At 50.0% G+C, this 12,853-nt stretch overlaps 1 protein-coding gene across 1 annotated transcript in view; it reads left to right on the top strand.

Moving 5' to 3' along the window:
- Positions 1-12,853, top strand: part of GNAI2 (G protein subunit alpha i2) — a 134,773-nt gene that overhangs the window by 108,604 nt on the left and 13,316 nt on the right. The window contains exon 5 of the mRNA XM_081185922.1: positions 7,557-7,685. Within this exon, the coding sequence (XP_081042048.1) occupies positions 7,557-7,685 (129 nt within the window). The remainder of the gene's footprint in view (positions 1-7,556; positions 7,686-12,853) is intronic.

Below are 12,853 nucleotides of genomic sequence, written 5' to 3' on the forward strand. Positions count from 1 at the left end.
GAACCCTGAGGCTTTTGGGTGGGGTGGGGTGGGGAAGATCAATCTGCTTCCACACTCCAAATCATTTCCTTACAAAGCTAATTTTCCCTAATAGAAACAGCCATTGAGACATTGTGTGCATCTACGTACAGCGGTACCTCTGGTTAAGTACTTAATTTGTTCTGGAGGTCCGTTCTTAACCTGAAACTGTTCTTAACCTGAAGCACCACTTCTGGCCTCCTGCTGCTGCCGCGCTGCCAGAGCATGATTTCTGTTCTCATCCTGAAGCAAAGTTCTTAACCCGAGGTGCTATTTCTGGGTTAACGGAGTATGTAACCTGAAGCGTATGTAACCCGAGGTATCACTTGTACAGGATGTCCCATTTTTACAATAATGTATGTTGCCTTCCCTGATATAATTGCACAAATGGACCATTGCTGGTCAGTCCAATAATTAATTTGCCCGATTAGAATGGAGGACATTCCTCTGATATATTTGGGGAAGGGGGGGCAGTCCTTAAATTCCTCTGATGGCTCCTTGTTTGTTTGTTTAGTCATTTAGTTGTGTCCGACTCTTCGTGACCCCATGGACCAGAGCACGCCAGGCACTCCTGTCTTCCACTGCCTCCCGCAGTTTGGTCAGACTCATGTTTGTAGCTTCGAGAACACTGTCCAACCATCTCGTCCTCTGTTATCCCCTTCTTGTGCCCTCAACCTTTCCCAACATCAGGGTCTTTTCCAGGAAGTCTTCTCTTCTCATGAGGTGGCCAAAGTATTGGAGCCTCAGTTTCATGATCTGTCCTTCCAGTGAGCACCCAGGCTGATTTCCTTAAGAATGGATCGGTTTGATCTTCTTGCAGTCCATGGGACTCTCAAGAGTCTCCTCCAGCACCATAATTCAAAAGCATCAATTCTTTGGCGATCAGCCTTCTTTATGGTCCAGTTCTCACTTCCATACATCACTACTGGGAAAACCATGGCTTTAACTATACGGACCTTTGTTGGTAAGGTGATGTCTCTGCTTTTTAAGATGCTGTCTAGGTTTGCCATTGCCTTTCTCCCAAGGAGCAGGCGTCTTTTAATTTCGTGACTGCTGTCACCATCTGCAGTGATCATGGAGCCCAAGAAAGTAAAATCTCTCACTGCCTCCATTTCTTCCCCTTCTATTTGCCAGGAGGTGATGGGACCAGTGGCCATGATCTTTGTTTTTTTTGATGTTGAGCTTCAGACCATATTTTGCGCGCTCCTCTTTCACCCTCATTAAAAGGTTCTTTAATTCCTCCTCACTTTCTGCCATCAAGGTTGTGTCATCTGCATATCTGAGGTTGTTGATATTTCTTCTGGCGATCTTAATTCCGGCTTGGGATTCATCCAGCCCAGCCTTTCGCATGATGAATTTTGCATATAAGTTAAATAAGCAGGGAGACAATATACAGCCTTGCCATACTCCTTTCCCAATTTTGAACCAATCAGTTGTTCCATATCCAGTTCTAACTGTAGCTTCTTGTCCCACATAGAGATTTCTCAGGAGACAGATGAGGTGATCAGGCACTCCCATTTCTTTAAGAACTTGCCATAGTTTGCTGTGGTCAACACAGTCAAACGCTTTTGCATAGTCAATGAAGCAGAAGTAGATGTCTTTCTGGAACACTCTAGCTTTCTCCATAATCCAGCGCATGTTTGCAATTTGGTCTCTGGTTCCTCTGCCCCTTCGAAATCCAGCTTGCACTTCTGGGAGTTCTCGGTCCACAAACTGCTTAAAGCCTGTCTTGTAGAATTTTAAGCATAACCTTGCTAGCGTGTGAAATGAGTGCAACTGTGCGGTAGTTGGAGCATTTTTTGGCACTTCCCTTCTTTGGGATTGGGATGTAGACTGATCTTCTCCAATCCTCTGGCCACTGCTGAGTTTTCCACTGGCTCCTTACTATCCTTAATAATAAATATAATTTTGTTTTAGCCTATAGAACTCATTATGTGCACTGCTTAGGGATTATTTAAACCCTTTGTAATTTTTAAAAATAAATACAAAAATGGAAGAAGGATCCCCCCCCCCAACAATAGTTGTTTCTCAGCAGCCTGAGGGCTTCCTGTGCAGTTTGGTGCTGAACGGTGTGACAAGGCTGGAGGACGGAAGCATCCTTGAAATGCGCAGGGTTATCCCACAAGAAGTCGTCCCTAATAATCACTGATGGGTGGCAGGTTTTCAGAAAGGGTGGTCATAACGACAGCACCTGGCAGTGATGCGCCATCCCCGTTTCTAGGTTTGAGTACCTTGTCACAGAAGAACCATGACAGGACATGGCTGCAGCAGCTTCCCTGGAGCTATGGAGACCTCCTGCTTCCCCTATTCTTGATTCCTCTTATTCACAGTGATTATTTTCTATGCTGGGATGTGGATCCTTGTGTGCCTGTACAGGAGCTGCTGTAATTGATAGCTTGTAGAAGTTGTCATCTCAATTGTTCTGCCTGTTGCTTTCATGCCTCTGCTGTGAAAATACTGTACCCCAGCTCTGCAGGCAGAGCCTGTGTCCTTGCCAGGCTTTCAATGCTGAATCATCTTGCCGTTGTTAGCTAGCTGTGTAATCCCTCAGCTTGGCTCCCCTTCACTTTGTGGCTTTCTGCTGGAAAGATCAGGACAAAAATACACAAGATTTGCAGAGGAAATGAATGTCATTTGATCAGCCTGGCCTTCTGCTCAGAAATGGCCTTGTCCTCTGGTGACCAACTTCCTTTCTAAGGTAGAAACATGATAGATAGAAATTAGGCAGGAGTTGTGAGCCTGTTTTGGGCATAGTTTACCACAGAGATTTTTTGGGGGTGGGTGGGGGTGGGTTAAAGTATTAAATAATTAAATCATTTTGTTAATGTAAACAATAAGGTTGTAAATTAACATGTGGTCTTGGGTCAAATTTGCAGCACTGTATAGGACAGGGGCCCTCCAGATATTGCTGGACTCCAGTTCCCATAATCACTGGATGTGATGGCTAGGCTGATGAGCGTTGGAGTCCATGTGGCACCAGGCCCCTTACTTCCTGTTATGAAATATGTAAAGAAATATCAATGGGATACTTGGTCTAAATTGATTACCGTATTTTTCGGACTATTGGACGCACCGGTCCATAGGACGCACCTAGATTTGGGGGGGGGGGAAATAAAGGGGAAAAAATTTATCCCCCCCCCGCCAGGCGCGGGGCTGGGGCGGGGAAGCCCGAGCTTCCCCCTCCCCCAGAACGGGACTCAGAGCCATGCCGAAGCTGCGCGCAGCTTTGGCATCGCTCTGGGAGCTTGCGGGGCTGGGGGAGGAGGAAGCCTTCCGCCAGCCTCCAAACCAAGTTGGGGGACAGCGGGAATGGCGCGCTGCGCCTCTCCCCCTGTCCCCCGAGTTTGCGGGGCTGGCGACGGGGAGGAGCAGGCTTCTCCCCCCGCCAGCCTTCTAACCAAGTTGGGGGACAGCGGGAAGGGCGCGCTGCGCCTCTCCCGCTGTCCCCCGAGCTTGTGGGGCTGGCGGTGGGGCTCTCCTGAAGCCTGGAGGTTGTGGGGCTGGTGGGGGGGAGAAGCAGGCTTGCTTCTCCCACCCCCAGCCTCCAGATCAGGTCACGGAATAGTGGGATGGCGGAGCGCTGCCATCCCGCGATTCCCCGACCTGATCTGGAGGTTGTGGGGCTGGTGGGGGGGGGAGAAGCAGGCTTGCTTCTCCCACCCCCAGCCTCCAGATCAGGTCGCGGAATAGCGGGATGGCGGAGCGCTGCCATCCCGCGATTCCCTGACCTGATCTGGAGGTTGTGGGGATGGTGGGGGGGAGAAGCAGGCTTGCTTCTCCCACCCCCAGCCTCCAGATCAGGTCGTGGAATAGCGGGATGGCGGCGCTTCGCCATCCCGCTATTCCCCGACCTGATCTGGAGGTTGTGGGGATGGTGGGGGGGAGAAGCAGGCTTGCTTCTCCCACCCCCAGCCTCCAGATCAGATCGTGGAATAGCGGGATGGCAGAGCGCTGCCATCCCGCGATTCCCCGACCTGATCTGGAGGTTGTGGGGATGGTGGGGGGGAGAAGCAGGCTTGCTTCTCCCACCCCCAGCCTCCAGATCAGGTCGTGGAATAGCGGGATGGCAGAGCGCTGCCATCCCGCGATTCCCCGACCTGATCTGGAGGTTGTGGGGATGGTGGGGGGGGGAGAAGCAGGCTTGCTTCTCCCACCCCCAGCCTCCAGATCAGGTCGCGGAATAGCGGGATGGCGGAGCGCTGCCATCCCGCGATTCCCCGACCTGATCTGGAGGTTGTGGGGAAGGTGGGGGGGAGAAGCAGGCTTGCTTCTCCCACCCCCAGCCTCCAGATCAGGTCGCGGAATAGCGGGATGGCGGAGCGCTGCCATCCCGCGATTCCCCGACCTGATCTGGAGGTTGTGGGGATGGTGGGGGGGAGAAGCAGGCTTGCTTCTCCCACCCCCAGCCTCCAGATCAGGTCGGGGAATAGCGGGATGGCGGCGCTTCACCATCCCCCTATCCCCCGAGCTTGTGGGGCTGGGGGGGGAGAAGCAGGCTTGCTTCTCCCCCCGCCAGCCTCCAGATCAGGTCGGGGAATAGCGGGGTGGCGGCTCTGCACCTCCCCGCTGTCCCCAGCTTTTGGGTGCAGGCTGCTGCCCGCAAGCCTTGCGAGCCCGCGGGACATCCCGCCGGGCTTGCAAGACTTGGGATAGCTTCCTGAAGCCTGGAGAGCGAGAGGGGTCGGTGCGCACGGACCCCTCTCGCTCTCCAGGCTTCAACAAAAGCCTGCATTCGCACCATAGGACGCACACACATTTCCCCTTCATTTTTGGAGGGGAAAAAGTGCGTCCTATAGTGCGAAAAATACGGTATTTAAATGGGCCTTTCGCCTTGCTAATTAAGACCATGGTTTAAATCTTCTTGTGTGCCATCCCCTCTTAATCTTAGAAGGATTAGCAAGGGAGGCCTTGCCAGGAAAGAATCGCAGGAGTCAGGTGTGGTGGTTGTCACCTGAAAAGCTGGCCGACAACTTGAGGAAAGGCCAGCTGGATGCTTGAGGTAATCCTAATGGAGCAGGTACATAGTAGCGGGTATGCAGCTTGGTGATACTTCTGGATCTTTTGCTGTCTCTAGAGGTTCAGGTGGCCTTGGTGGCTCGGGGTGCCTTCCATCAGCTTTGGCTGGTAGCCCAGCTGTGCCCCTATTTGGAAAGGGATAGCCTAATTTCTGTCATCTATGCTGTCATCTAACCTCTAGGTTAGATTACTGCAATGCATCACACATGGGGCTGCCTCTAAAGGTGGTTCAGAAACTTCAGCTGGTGCAGAATTCAGAAACCAGGTTGCTCACCAGTATAAGATGGCTTGAGCCTATTGCACCAATCCTGGCCCAACTTCACTGGCTGCCAATTTGTTTCTGGGCCCAATTCAAAGTGCTGGTTTTGACCTATAAGGCCTTAAATGGCTCAGGACTGCAGTACCTCAAGGACTGCCTCTTCCTCCTACCCGGACCCTGGAATCGTCATCTGAGGCCCTTATTTGTGTGTCTCCTCCCCAAGAGGTCTGGAGAACAGGCAATATGAGAACAGACCTTTTCTGCAGTGGCTTCCCATTCGCGGGATACACCCCCTGGGGAGGCTAGCCTGGCACTTTCATTACATATCTGTAGGTACCAAGTGAAGACATTTCTCTTTAAGCATGACTGATTAACCTTCTATGGCTTCTTAAATGTGTTTATGGAAGGGAGGTTATTGGTTTGTTTTTGTTTTATTATGTATTTGTGTTTTCATTTTTATGTTGTAAACTGCCTTGTGATCTTCAGATTAAGGGTGATATACAAATTTAATTAATAATGGAGGGCCTTTCCCAATGGTTGTGTTCTATGTTCCCATGTTGTGGCTCCACCTGAACTGTTCTTGCAAGGATTTGTGTGTATTTCTCACACTGTAGCTTGCTTGCGTGTGTTCTAGTATAAAAGACTCAACTCTCGTTTTTGGAAGGATGCCATTGCCATTCTCTCGATGACTCAATTTCTCACTTCACATTCATGGGTATATTAACTGTAAAGTGTATCCTGTGAGTTCTGCTCTGTGGCTCTGCTTTTCTCTTGACTTCACTGTGAGTTGAAGGAAGGAAGGAATCTGGCCAAACTGTGAAGGGTTTTCTGGCGTCTCCAACAGGGCCTGCCTTGTCCTGATGTTTTCTGCCTCAACCAGCACTGCAGACTGTCCCCTCCCTCCCCCCCAAAGGCCTCCCTCTTCCTCCCAGGAAGGAGGGTTTTGTGTTTTGACTATAAATGGCATACCGCCATAAATCGTTTCTGCGCAGGCTCTCTCTGTCTCTGGTTTGTTGCCATAGTGATGAATACTTTCCTCTTCCCTGAGAGCAGCATTGTATTAATGTAACTGTGCAGCCGTGATTAACTTAAAATGACGACAGAGGGTGAGTGGGATACAGACCTGAGTGTGTGTCTCAGTAGCTTATCTGTTAAGAGCCAGGCACTTCATAGCCCTAAACACCACAGATAAAGACGTCTGTGGCTCAGAAGTGCATGATGGTGGCACAGTTCAGCCGTCCTGCATTTTGGGAAACAAGTTTTACAGCTGTAATACTCTGCTTGTTTACATGGATGTAATTCTGAGTGAACACAGTGGGACTTGTTTCCAAGTGAACACACAGAGGACCAAAATGTGCATCAAATGACTTTTGTTAAAAGAACTTCTTCCTTATAAGCTAAAATGATAATTTCTGCCTGGTCTCTCGCAAGCTAGAAACATATCAGATATATGTTTATAGATTGTTTGTGTTTCATTGATTCATAGAATTGTAGAGTTGGAAGGAGGAACCAAGGGTCATCTAGTCCCCCCCCCCCAGTTTTTACAGGCTTGTTACCCATAAGGCATGTTTGCGTCCTTGATACTCTATGGAGTATCACAGAAATGTTTGTTTCTTGCTTGAGAAACTTTGTTCTATACCAGTAGTCTTCAACTTTTCAGATCCCGGAGCCACCCTTAACCCAAACATTCATTTGGTGACCCATTTCTCATTTTCCTTCCATATATTTATATGGTGGTTAAGCTTCCGTTATGACCCACCTTACATCAGACCATGACCCAGCATTGAGTCCTGACCCATCAGTTGAAGACAAGTGGTCTAAACCATCTGGACTATTTTCTTCCACTTTACTAGATAGTGTGGGCCTACCACCATATCAAAATGTTTGGTCTTGAGGATTTTGCTTATTTCCAAGATGGTTGGAAAATATTTGTTCGTGGAACCTACAGTAGCATGAAAGAGGGAAGACTTGTGAACCTCTGGCAAATATACATGGTATATGAATGAGTGTGCACAACATGAAAAAAGGCACTTTTGCCTTTTCTTGTAATCTTAATCTTCTAAAGCAGGGTAGCCAACGTGTTCTCCATCAGATGTTGCTGGACTACAACTCGCATCAACCCCAGCCAGCATAACCAGTGGTCAGGGATGATGGGGGTCCAACAATATTTTGAGGGTACCATATTGACCACCTGTATTCTGAAGCAATTTACAAACTATTACGAGCCTCTTTTCTTACCACCCCCACTTCTTTCTCCCTGCAGCTACCTGAATGATTTGGAGAGGATAGCCAAAGTGGATTACATTCCAACCCAGCAAGATGTGCTGAGAACCAGAGTGAAGACCACAGGCATTGTAGAGACTCATTTTACCTTCAAAGACCTGCATTTCAAGTAAGTACATAAACTATATAGCTTCCTTTGGGGAAATAAGACTCAAGGTGTACCTAACATTCATTGCAGAACAGATAAAGTTGGATTTTACCTATCAGTGTATTTGACACCAAGGTAGGCTTAGCAACATTATGCGCACCCTGCAGCAGAGGGCGCTCTTGCAACCTGCCGTGGAGATGGGCCTGGACATTCCAGCAGAGGGAGAGGGTGCTGCACATTCCCCTGATGTCACAGGGAAATGGATGAATCAGCAACAGTTGCATAGTGATCTGGGAAAAGCAATACAATTGAATAATATACATCAGAAAGAAATGCCAAATCAACGTGGGTGCCTGACCTCTGGAATTAGGCATTACATATGTAGCATTTTCACTTGTGCCTTTTTGCATATATTTTTTATCTAATCCTGCAGATCAGGGCGACTCCTAGGACTATGTGACCATTTGCTAGTAGGGAGACACATAGTTAACCATCAAGTGGAACACAATTGTGTCCATTACCTTCCAACACAGCAAGGATTATTCAGATTGCTTTGCCTTCACTGTCTCATACTGCAATGATAGAAGCTCTGCTTTAAACGCCCTGGATGTGGTCATTCTGAAAAGCTTTGCTTTCCCACAAATCCATTTGCTGAGTTGTCAGAAAGGATTGATGTATCCCAAAGCCAAAAGGGAGCCAGATTTACAGTTGGAACCAATTTCTCCTTAATCGGCTTATTTGGTGCCTTGACAAGCACCCGGTTTTCTCCCTGGCCTGCATGCAGGAGAGATGTGCTTTTCTTTTCTTCCCTTTTCTTTTTGGCTTTCGAATGCGTTTGACTCTGGGTTGAATTAGAAAGGGAACATGCTGGCTTGCCTTTATCAGAGCATAAATGCATGACTCAGTAAACCAGTAGGCCGAGCTGTAGGGTCTGGCATACAAATGTCCAGGCTGAGATGGTGCCAGTGTAATCTCCCCGCAGTTGTCGGCTCTGAATGCAGCATGAAGGCATCACTGTGGAAAGCCTTTGTATTCTAAGGATTAGACCACAAGAAACTAGAATTACAGCTTTCCTTCCGCACAACAGAAAGGCAGGCTGCTATGCCAATATATGGCCGATCAAAGTGCACATCTTCGTGGTATGGGGAAAATGTCTTTGGGTTTCGGGTGTACAAAAGTTCCAGATTATCTGGTAAATTGGAAATACAGCTAGCAAAGGCAGGTTGTATTTGTACACCAGCTGGCCAGCGCACTGAGTTGCTGGAGCAGTTTAAAGAGTTCACTTCCTTGATGCATGGACCGTAGGCAGACTGGCTTATTACAACAAGTTGGCCCCAGGTGACACTTTTTAAAGTGTGTGTACACTGGAAAATGCTAAACATGATGGGGTGTGCTAGTTTAAAACAAAGACTGAAAACCTCCTTTCTGGAGGACTCTTATGATCCAATGGGTATTCAGTTCAAGGTAAGCACACATTCTGCACAAAGGAAAGATGGACTTTACTGGTCAGCGAACTCCACAGTTTGTGACAAGTTGAGCTAGAAATGTCACTGATTGAGATCCAGTTGAGGATCCCTGCACAGCCTTATCTGGTTACAATGAGCTTCAATGAAAATTTAAATGAAAGCAAGGCATGAATTGCAACACCAGCTGGGAGATTTGGGGTGAGAGGAGTCCGTCTAACGTGGTTCACACATTACGTTAAACCAAGGTTAAAAAGTAATGGTGGGTTAATGAGAATGGGCAGCATGCTGGTGCACATGGCTAAAAAGTTCTTAGTCTCCTCCTCCCCAACTCTTGAAACCCACCTGTTGGCTACAATTGAAGGCATCTTTCAAACATCAGTCACCAGTACTATGGGTTACAAGAATGAGTGCCATTTTTCAAAGTTAATGTGATGTTGATGGCCAAAACAGACTGCTGTGTTCCACTCCTGAGTCTATCAGTGTTATTTTCTCTTCTTTATTACTGTGAAATAGATGAAGGCAAAGAAGCAAACTTTCTAGTGAAGACTGGCTTGAAAGAGGAAGTGTGTTGTCAGTGACACATACCACAGGAGATGTGATGACAGTTACTTTTGCATCTCAATAGATCTAGTTCTTTCTCTGTAGGATTGAGTGATACAGAATTGGTTTCCATATTCAAATGAATGCAGTGTGAGATGCAAAAAGAAGAAGCTGTATTCTGGCTGTTTTGAGTTGCAACTTCTAGTTGACCATTTAAATCCTGAAAAGTCAGTTGAAAAAGAATGAGTTGTGCCTTGCACTCCTGTGAACAAAAAATGCAACTCATCCAAATGTAAGATTATTCTGTTCAAAAACAGAACAAAACTGCACACATCCCACAGTTGCCATTGCCAACAGTTGTAAGGCTCACAGGAGCACACTTAGGCCGTATTTGCATATAATGATAAGGCAGCATTCTGGCTCCATAAACTATGCTGTGCACAAGTTGTGAACTGATGCATGCAGCTGACTTGCTCCTGCTTCACTCCTTCCCTGGCATAAGTGGGCAAACAAACCAGGAACAGTCAGGTCAGTGTTGTGTCCAGACCCAGGATTATGGTTTCTGCCTCCTTATCAAGACATAAACCAACAGGAAAAGATTGATCAAGCCAGCTAGTGCTCATGGTTGAAGGTGTAACACTGAACACTCCCCATTCCAGTTGTTTTGCCCATTTGCACCAGGGAATAGCAAATTGGAAGCAATGGAGCTGTTTATACAATATTGTTTCTCAAGACAAGAACCTTGGCTTCCCCTTAAGTGCAATTGCAGTGTCTTAGTCAAACACAGCTATACATTGATTTGCATAGCAATATTCAGACACCAAGTTTCTCCATTGGTGTCATTCATTTGACCAAGTACAGTATTTTTCGCCCTATAGGACGCACTTTTTCCCCTCCAAAAATGAAGGGGAAATCTGGGTGCGTCCGTCCTATGGGGCGAATGCAGGCTTTCGCTGAAGCCTGGAGAGCGAGAGGGGTCGGTGCACACCGACCCCTCTCGCTCTCCAGGCTTCAGGAAGCTCTGCGCAACCCTCGGGAGACCGGCTTCGAGGGTTGCGCAGAGCTGCCTGCAGTCGCTGGCTCAGCACAGCTCTGCGCGGCCAGCGGGAGTGGGGCGCTAAGTCCCGCCCCGCTCGGGATGGCGGCGCAGAGCTGTCTGCCGTGCCGGGACAGCAGGCAGATCTGCGCGGCCAGCGGGAGTGGGGCGCTAAGTCCCGCCCCGCTCGGGATGGCGGCGCAGAGCTGTCTGCCGTGCCGGGATCAGCGCAGCTCTGCGCGGCCACCGGGAGCTGGGGGCGAAGCCCGCCCCGCTCCAGATGGCCGTGCAAAGCTGCCTGCAGTCCCGGGACTGCAGGCAGATCTGCGCCACCATCCCGAGCGGGGCGCTAAGTCCCGCCCCGCTCGGGATGGCAGCGCAGAGCTGTCTGCCGTGCGGGGACTGCAGGCAGATCTGCGCCGCCATCCCGAGCGGGGCGCTAAGTCCCGCCCCCCTCGGGATGGCGCCACAGAGCTGTCTGCCGTCCCGGGATCAGCGCAGCTCTGCGCGGCCACCGGGAGCTGGTGGCAAAGCCCGCCCCGCTCCAGATGGCTGCGCAAAGCTGCCTGCAGTCCCGGGACTGCAGGCAGATCTGTGCCACCATCCCAAGCAGGGCGCTAAGTCCCGCCCCGCTCGGGATGGCAGCGCAGAGCTGTCTGCCGTGCGGGGACTGCAGGCAGATCTGCGCTGCCATCCCGAGCGGGGCGCTAAGTCCCGCCCCCCTCGGGATGGCGGCACAGAGATGCCTGCCGTCCCGGGACTGAAGGAAGATCTGCCCCGCCATCCCGAGCGGGGCGCTAAGTCCCGCCCCGCTCTGGATGGCGGCACAGAGCTGTCTGCCATCCCAGGACTGCAGGCAGATCTGCGCCGCCATCCCGAGCGGGGCGCTAAGTCCCGCCCCGCTCGGGATGACGGCACAGAGCTGCCTGCTGTGCCGGAACTGAAGGAAGATCTTCGCCGCCATCCCGAGCGGGGCGCTAAGTCCCACCCCGCTCCGGATGGCGGTGCAGATCTGCCTGCCGTCCCGGGACTGAAGGAAGATCTGCGCCGCCATCCCGAGCGGGGCGCTAAGTCCCGCCCCGCTCTGGATGGCGGCACAGAGCTGTCTGCCGTCCCGGGACTGCAGGCAGATCTGCGCCGCCATCCCGAGCGGGGCGCTAAGTCCTGCCCCGCTCCAGATGGTGGTGCAGAGCTGCCTGCAGTCGCGGGATCAGCGCACTTCTCCCCATCGCCAGCCCCACAAGCTCGGGGGACAGCGGGGAGGCAGAGCGTGCCTTCCCACTGTTCCCCGAGCTGGTTCTTCCAGCCCCGCACCTGGGGGGGAAATATTTTTTCTTCTTCTTTATTTCCCCCCAAAAAAACTAGGTGCGTCCTATGGGCCGGAGCGTCTTATGGGGCGCAAAATATGGTATATGTGCTCTCATCTCACCACTGACTAGCAGGGCAGGGGCCCAGTGAGTACCTGAATATAACAGCACTGTTGCTGAGAAACAGCAAGTGCTTCTAGTGTTTAAAATACTTCTAGACTTCTCCCTTCATTGGGGTAGCATACTGTTTGAGAGTGGGAGTGCCACCGTCACTTGCAGGTATACAGAATTCCTCCTCCCATGTGCTTAGAATGTATTAGGAGGGTCACAACCTTGCTCCCTAGCATGGGATGATGGCACACATAAGTTAACGTGGCTAAATTTTTGTTTATGGCATGGCCCTGTTACTCTAGTGGAGCATCTGGCAACTCAAGTGTGCAGTAAACCAGACTGGCTTCAGCTTCCCATCGCAGCCAAATTCTCTTACTTAAGTGAAGTGGTTCTGTTTCTCTTAGTGCAAGGGGCAGGTGCCCTGGTGATATGAATGCTCTGAGAACTGGAGTGGAGGAAAGTGTGAAGCACCCTGCTGCCCTTAGAGCCCAGCATTTGCTGTAATAAAAAGCTCCAATCTCAGTATATTGGATTTTCAGTAACATGGTTCTTTCTGGGTCATTGTTCTCCAGAGGGCAGTCTGCCTTCAAGCCAAATAAGATATTTCCAATCATTTTCCTTAGCACAGTTGCATGTGGAACTCAATTTATATGATTTCCAGTAGAGTTTGTGCCCCTTCTTTCCCCTCTAGCTGCTTCTAATGACTTAATGACTATGGGGAGAGGAGAG

Source organism: Podarcis bocagei, assembly GCF_964188305.1.
Source record: "Podarcis bocagei genome assembly, chromosome: 2".
NCBI lineage: Eukaryota > Metazoa > Chordata > Lepidosauria > Squamata > Lacertidae > Podarcis > Podarcis bocagei.